Source organism: Hibiscus syriacus, unplaced genomic scaffold (genome assembly GCF_006381635.1).
Source record: "Hibiscus syriacus cultivar Baekdansim isolate YM2019G1 unplaced genomic scaffold, ASM638163v2 tig00110013_pilon, whole genome shotgun sequence".
Taxonomy (NCBI): Eukaryota; Viridiplantae; Streptophyta; class Magnoliopsida; order Malvales; family Malvaceae; genus Hibiscus; species Hibiscus syriacus.
In genome coordinates, this window is record NW_024062563.1 from 3,723,754 (window position 1) to 3,731,091 (window position 7,338).

The 7,338-nt window shown below is 34.5% G+C and overlaps 2 protein-coding genes across 2 annotated transcripts; both read left to right on the plus strand.

The window, feature by feature from the left end:
- The first annotated feature begins 1,446 nt into the window (after positions 1-1,446).
- LOC120212605 (uncharacterized WD repeat-containing protein C18H10.05-like) lies at positions 1,447-2,334 on the plus strand. Its single transcript, XM_039210858.1, has 2 exons — positions 1,447-1,661; positions 1,695-2,334. The coding sequence occupies exons 1-2, from the start codon at positions 1,537-1,539 to the stop codon at positions 2,332-2,334; spliced, it is 765 nt and encodes a 254-aa protein (XP_039066789.1). The 5' UTR covers positions 1,447-1,536.
- Positions 2,287-3,961, plus strand: LOC120212559 (WD repeat-containing protein 44-like). Its single transcript, XM_039210832.1, has 6 exons — positions 2,287-2,465; positions 2,550-2,707; positions 2,813-2,864; positions 2,978-3,057; positions 3,145-3,238; positions 3,375-3,961. The coding sequence occupies exons 1-6, from the start codon at positions 2,348-2,350 to the stop codon at positions 3,908-3,910; spliced, it is 1,038 nt and encodes a 345-aa protein (XP_039066763.1). The 5' UTR covers positions 2,287-2,347; the 3' UTR covers positions 3,911-3,961.
- Positions 3,962-7,338: the final 3,377 nt, after the last annotated feature.

A 7,338-nucleotide genomic window follows, 5' to 3' on the forward strand; every position in this document is an offset into this window, starting at 1 on the left:
AACAATGTCGGTCCCGTGACGTTTTAGTTCTCAAAGATAAATTATCGAGACTAGTTCATCAAATTCAAAACCCAGAATCCGAGTTGAGTTCCCCCTTTTTTTCTTTTCATTGGATGATTATCTCGTTTGCGTTATTTTCCAGCAACAACCCCCAAAACCCGGGATTTTGCACCACCACTCAAAAACCAGAAACAGATAAACAAGAGATTAAACAAAGCTACACTCTTTCATCACGTTTGCCAATTGCCACTTTTGTCAAACATTTACTAAACATAATCAGCTTCAAACACCAAACCCAAGAGAAAACATAATCTGGTTTATGAGTGTGTTCTTTTTGGTTAGCTGAAAATGAAACCAGCCAATCTGTTTAAACCAGTTGAGGTTTCTTTGGTAGCTCAGTAGTAGGCTCCCCTAGACTCTGTAATTATATAGTTATTATTATTTTAGCCATTTTTTTGGGGGGACCCCTTTGCTCTTAAATGAGCTGAGCTGCTGTTGTTGAGCCTATTACTATTGTTTTTGTTGCTGAGCTGCTCTCAAAATTTTCATCCTAATTAATCAAGATAACAGAACCAACTGTACTACAGCTTTAAATTTAAAAGCTTTCTTTTTATTTAAAAAAACTTTTTTCTCTTCTTCTCAGTACTAAAAAGCATAATTGTCAGTTTTCTTTCCCACCTTCAGAATTTTGCTGTGATGGGGTGGGTACTAAGAATGGTTTAATTACCTTTAGTATTGCATTTCCAATTCTCCTAGAGTTTCCATATTTTTTTCATGTAGAAAAGCCGGTCATTTGATCTTTGTGGGATTTTAATCGATTTTCACCTATTTAGTTGCGCCATTAATATTGGCTAACTTGTTGATTTTTACAGATATCAGTAGATATAATCATCACCATCATTACCAACACAAATAGGAGAGAAATTGCAGAAAGCACAAGTGTAGGTTCTATCGTTTACCGGGCTGCGCCGCTTCTTCTTGTCGCTCGTGCGTGTCCAAAAATTCTAAATCTCGAGGTCCCAAATGGCGAACAACACTCTCTCCCTATAAGCCATTTTGGTTTTGGATTTCTGGGTTTTTTCCCTTTCTTCTCATATTCGTCGAAGCGAGTCCCTTGAAGAAAAGCTTTTCCAGGTTTAGCTTTCAGTGTTCTTTAAGGCTGAAAAATCGAGTTTTGATGTGTGCACTGAACCCAAGGTACAAGTTTTGAAACCATTCAAGCATTGATCTTTGTTTTTAACTAGTTGATTATTTCCAGTTTGGCTTCAAGCCCTTTGGTTTACATAATCAATTGAGTAAAAACTCTGATTCTAAGGCAATCTAAAGGGTTCTAGGGAAGTGTTCTTGGGATTGTTTAGAGGAATGTATTGAAAGACTTGGTTTTGATGTGTAAAGCTGGTCTTAGTTACAAGTCATGCTGAGATCTGAAGAGGGTAAGATTGATGAGTTCTTCGATTCTTCGGATATCTTGTCTGTCGAGGGCCGGTTTTAGCCAAAGTAGGATCAGAGTGTGGGAAATTAGAGTATGGAATTTGGATGGATGAACCTCGGAGTGTTGAGGAACGACGCCAAAGATTTCTTCATGGAATTGATCTTGTTCATCTTTCCAAGTCTTCAAGGATGAAAGGTTTGGAGAGGATCACAGAATGCAGTGATGCCGTCTCGAATTCTTCATTTTCGCCTATCGGGAACGACGAAGAAACCATTGCTGGCTGCGATAGGGAAATGAGTTGTGAAGCCAATTTGTTGGTTGATGAATCAGAGCAAGAACAGAAGGTAATGGAAACTCAACAACACTTTGATGAATCTGAAAATGGTGAAGTTAATTCGAAGAAGTTCAAGAAATGGTGGAAATACTTTTCAAGCATGCAGAAAGGAGAAGGCAGGCGTTCATCTAACGTAATTGAACCAAGCTTAAAAGTGCATAAAACGAACAGAATGATGGTTCAGTCCAACAAGAAAGGATGCATGGAGTTTTCAGAGCTTTATATGGGACAAGAAATACAGGCTCACAGGGGCTACATATGGACTATGAAGTTTAGCCCCGACGGTCAATATTTGGCTACCTGTGGCGAAGACGGGGTAGTCCGAATATGGTGTGTAACATCTATTGATGCCTTTAGTAAACCTTTGATGGCGGAGCGCGGTTTAGGTAGATCTATGGGTTTCGGCAGAGAAAAGTCGGCCCACACTCAAGTTGTTATTCCTGATGAGATTTTTTGGATCAAGGAGTCGCCAATTCATGAGTTTCATGGCCATTCCAACGATGTTTTAGATGTTGCATGGTCCAATTCAAATGTGAGTAAATGCAGAAACTTAGCAACTCGGTTTTAGACATGTTTTTCATATGCCTGAATCGATTTTTTGGTTGCAGTTCCTTGTTTCTTCTTCCATGGATAAGACGGTTCGTCTATGGAAAGTTGGCTGCGATCGATGTCTAAATGTTTTTCATCATAACAATTATGGTAACTACGAAATGACTAGATCCTATTTCGTTACTTTGGAATGTGTTTTGTCATGGTCTGACCATGTTCTTTGTATGCAAACAGTCACTTGTATCCAGTTCAATCCAATCGATAACAATTACTTCATTAGTGGCTCTATAGATGCAAAAGTTAGGATTTGGGGAGTGTTGGAGAAAAGAGTTGTTCACTGGGTCGATGTACGCAGCATTATAACTGCTATATGTTACCGGCCAGACGGAAAGGTTTGGTTCTAAACACTTGAATCAATATTCTTCTGCTAAAATAGTTGTTTTCGATTTCATCACTTTTATCGACCGAAATCGTTCCATTCCCCTTCGTTCTAGCAGGAATTTATTGTCGGTTCCATTAGAGGCACTTGCCATTTTTATGAGGTATCAGGTAATATATTTCTTCCATGTTCCAAGTTTGATTCTTCTGATTTAATTTAGTTGTTTGCCTTTCCTTTTCATTCGACCTGATTATTTTCGATTTTGTGTTCCCCCGTGCTATAGGCGACAACATTAATTTGGAGGCCGAGGTTCAAATTCCCGGCAGAAAGAAAACTTTGGGCAACAAGATAACAAATATTCAGGTTTTGCACTGAAGTTCTAGATGCTAGTATATGTTGTTTGCAGTAATATTTTCATTCATTACTTATGATTTTGGTTCCATCTTGCAGTTCTCCCAGGATGAACCTCACAAAGTTATGGTAGCGTCAAAAGATTCCAAACTCCGAATACTTGACGGCGTAGATATTGTTCGTAAATTTAAAGGTAACCTTTCTGTATTCGATAACTCGGAATTCAGTTTATATGGTTCCTGCAGTTTGTGTTTGCTCTGTTCTTCCATCTGCACTTTGAATAGGCTATGGTAGTTCATTTGATTAAATATTTTCCTTAAATGGTGCAGGATTACCGAAGTCCGGAAGTCAGATGTCGGCATCTTTCACGTCGACAGGGAGACATATAATTTCGGTTGGAGAAGACTGTCATGTTTACGTCTGGAACTACAATGACATGTGCCCCCGAACATCGAAACACACGAAATCTGTTTCGTCTTGCGAGCACTTCTTCTGTGAAGATGTGTCCGTTGCAATACCTTGGTTAGGCCAGCGGTTGGATCGGAGTCACTTGGACTGCTATCCAAGAGAGGATCGGATAGAGAGTGCTTCTCGAATCAGAGATACGCAACGATTCTTTCTTGGTAACTGGTTCTCCATTGACAGCTCCTTCAAGGGCTCTGCAACATGGCCCGAAGAAAAGCTTCCGTTATGGGATACATCATTTGCGGAAGATGAATTATATGCATATAATCACCAGCAACTCCGTCAAAACAGCGAGTATCACACGTCCCTACCGGAAACATGGGGGCTCGTTATAGTTTCAGGCAGTCGGAATGGAACAATCAGGACGATCCAGAACTATGGATTGCCTGCTACTCTATAGGAGGTCGACTTCATTCAACTTATTTGTAAATTTTTCCTGGTTGGTATTCAACCTATTACCACTCACATTTCGGTGAAGGTGTCAAACGATTTTCCTTTGTGAAAAATACAAAAATTAAATTTTCCCAAAACCTAACAGGGTAAAACTATACAAATAGTCTGTTTGAATAAATTTTTGTTCTCTCCCATTGAATTTTCATAAGTAACATATTAGTAGCTAACACTATCGATTTATAACAAAATTATCACTTTACCGTCATTCTGTTAAATTAATTGACGTGACAACATTAATAAAAATATTAATATGTAATTTTATCCCTAAACTACTGTTAAAATATAAAATAAATACTTTAACAATAATTTAATATCAAATTTATTGATGAGAATTTAATATTGTATATATTTCTTGTTATTTACTCTTTATTTTCAACTGTATATTACTGATTTATCTTTGTTTTGAGTTTATTTTGGACAAGAGCTTCATCGGATTAATTAGCCCAAAAATTAGCCAGTCCAGTCAATATTTTTCAGAAGACAAGCAGAATTATTTTGAATATTTAATTTGGAATTGGCATGAGACAAGGTTATCCAAAAGATAAGCATAATTCAACCAGAATTACAAAACTTAAAATATTTATTTTTATCTTTTGTGATAAATCTTTAAAATCTAAGATTTTTAGTTTGATTATTTTATTATTATTATTATTATTATTATGTTTTTAAGAATTAATTATTTACTTAAAACTATCGGTAGAATTTTAGTTTGATTATATCATTATCTTTTATTTTGTTCAACATTTGAAAAACATATTGAAATTTATTTTTTTCTTGGTTCATTATTGAAGTCATGTTTTTCTTTTATCTCCATTTTTCTTTTTCTTTTTTTTCTTTCATTATTTTCTTTATGTTTTTTAAACTCTCACTTAGCCAAAGGTTTTTGCGAAATCCAATTCTAATAGTAAGAATTACATATTCAATTCAAAAGGTGCATGTTGATTTGAATAATGTTTTGCTTGAAGTTTGGAAGTCGTACCAGTTAGTAGTAATTCGACTTTCTGTGAATAAACTTAGTGGCGATTCGTTAAGAGGAATCAAGATCGAGTTCGATTCTCAGTGAGACGCTATAACTCGAGTCAGGCTTTTCTAGAACTTAAAGCTATTTTAGATCTAGTAATCTAACGGCGATAAACGTGACTAGACCAACAAGAATTGGATTTCGGATATAGACTTGGAAATTTCGGTTAACCGGAGAGAAGAGTTAGCCGCAGGAGTTGGATCATATTGATTGTAACAGACGTATATCACAAAGGGAAAATTTTATTTTGATGATCGATCGAAATTGAGGCTAAGCAAAACCTGAAGCTACATAATCTCTATTGAATTTTTCTACTTTATTTATTTTCTCATTATTTTTTTTATTATTTGTTTGTTTTCATTAATTTTAAAATTCCCTCATTTATTTTTTGCAATTGATTCAATCCGGGAGAAACGGTATTATCAAACTTCTTTAATCTCTCTGGATCGATCCTAATTTTCTATATTACTTTATGTATTTATTTGATAATTAAAAATCATTTTTATTTCTAATATCCTTTGTATTACAAATATATAAGATTCATCACATATGTCATCTCTGTTTTGAAAACTGGACCGGACCGGCCGGTTCAATCGGGAACCATTGCTTAGTCCGGTTCAATCTAAACCGATTGAACCGCTATTAGTGAACCGACCAGAACCGTTGAACCGTTCGAACCGGACCGGCTGAAAATCGGAAAAACGGGAAAAAACCAGAAAAAACCTGGAAAAACCGAGATTTTTGTTTTTTTTTTTAAATAAACCAAATAACGTCATTTGTTAAACGAGCCAAGTCGAACTCGAGTATTGCTGAGCTCGACTCGAACTTGAAAACTTTAAAAGTAAGTTCAACTCAACTCAAACTCACAAGCTAAAAATTATCAAGTTCAACTCAAACTCGAAATATAATATTGAAACTTGAACTCAAAAAAAAATTAGAAACTCGATTGAAGTCTAAAATTCGAGCTTGATTGAAGTGAAAGAATGGTTTACTCAATGCTCACCAAAAGGCTCCATGATTTTGAATGTAAAATTACCTCTATTATTTATAGAAGTTAGTTGTGATGCGCTTCTATGTTTTTTAGCAATGTGAGATTGTTTTGTTCTCATATTTTTACTCTTTAGACTTTTGGGATGCTCTTCTATGTTTCTTAGCTATGTGGGATTGTTTTTTTAAAAAAAATAAACCAAACAATATCATTTTGTTATGATTTTTTTAACCCCAAATTTATTTTTTAATTATAGTTATATAATTATATTTATTATTTAATATGTTTTACCTTAAATATTATGTTGTAGTTAATTTAAATCATTTTGTTTCACTTGATTTTATGGTTTTTAACTTATATATGTTATGACTTGCTTTGAATATGACTTGTAATATAAAAAATTATTTTTTATTAAATATTTTTGGTATTTTTATTTAATTTTTTAAATAATTATGACGTCGTCCGGTTCTTTCGACCGGTCAGACCGATTCGACCGGTTGAACCAGTGAACCGGTAGCATGACCGGTTCGCTAACCGATCCGGTTCTGAAAACCATGTATGTCATCAATAAAAACAATTGAATGAGCCGTCCTATATGCTTTTGAGAAGAGTTCCATAATATTGTCCTCTGACGCACCTAATATACATAACTATCAACAAACATCTCGGATCACGGTTAATAAAATTTTCATTTATCAAACTCTATACAACAAACCCATGATAATGCTATGAATTCATGAAGCCTCGATAATCATATTCAGTAGGAAGAGTCAAAGAAAGAAAAACAGGAGATGAATACCCCAAACCACCTCTGTAGCTGAAATCTGATAGAAAAAACACCAGTTTCATTGACAACTGCGTGAGCTAATTTGGTCTAACTTTATTTTGATGATTTAATTTTAAAAGGAATAGAAGGGGTTTAGGTTAAATTTGTTAAGTATGAGTGTTTTTCAACAAAATGAAGATTATGTTCATATTTATAAGGTCAAAAAAGAGTGGACTAGAAATATTAGGGTTCAAAGGTCAGCGACAACTGATGGTGACTGACGATGAAGGTGGTGGGTACTGACCGAGAGTTTAAAATTTTGGTCGAATTCAAAGATCAAATTAACATTGCATACAAAATTTAAGGCCAATGATATTTCATATAAAGTTTAAGGTTAATGATCTTTTATCTAAAACTTAGGGGTCAAATTAAAATTTTATCCTTTTGCTAACGTATTACATCACAAAACTTACATGAATTAACGGTTTAATAACAAAATGTAACAATCGATAAATAAGTAACTAAAATTTAATAAATCGATAATATAAATAACTTAATTATAACTTTCTCAAAGTCAATAATAAAAATTGAACAAAATTA

What these genes read in the sequence shown, in the direction of transcription:
- LOC120212605 (XM_039210858.1), top strand. Translation starts at nt 1,537, where the DNA reads ATGGATGAACCTCGGAGTGTTGAGGAACGACGCCAAAGATTTCTTCAT. An exon ending in ACAGAATGCAGTGATGCCGT is followed by an intron (nt 1,662 to 1,694) that starts CTCGAATTCTTC and finishes TATCGGGAACGA; the next exon opens with CGAAGAAACCATTGCTGGCT.
- LOC120212559 (XM_039210832.1), top strand. Translation starts at nt 2,348, where the DNA reads ATGCCTGAATCGATTTTTTGGTTGCAGTTCCTTGTTTCTTCTTCCATG. An exon ending in ACAAGATAACAAATATTCAG is followed by an intron (nt 3,058 to 3,144) that starts GTTTTGCACTGA and finishes TCCATCTTGCAG; the next exon opens with TTCTCCCAGGATGAACCTCA. An exon ending in TATTGTTCGTAAATTTAAAG is followed by an intron (nt 3,239 to 3,374) that starts GTAACCTTTCTG and finishes TAAATGGTGCAG; the next exon opens with GATTACCGAAGTCCGGAAGT.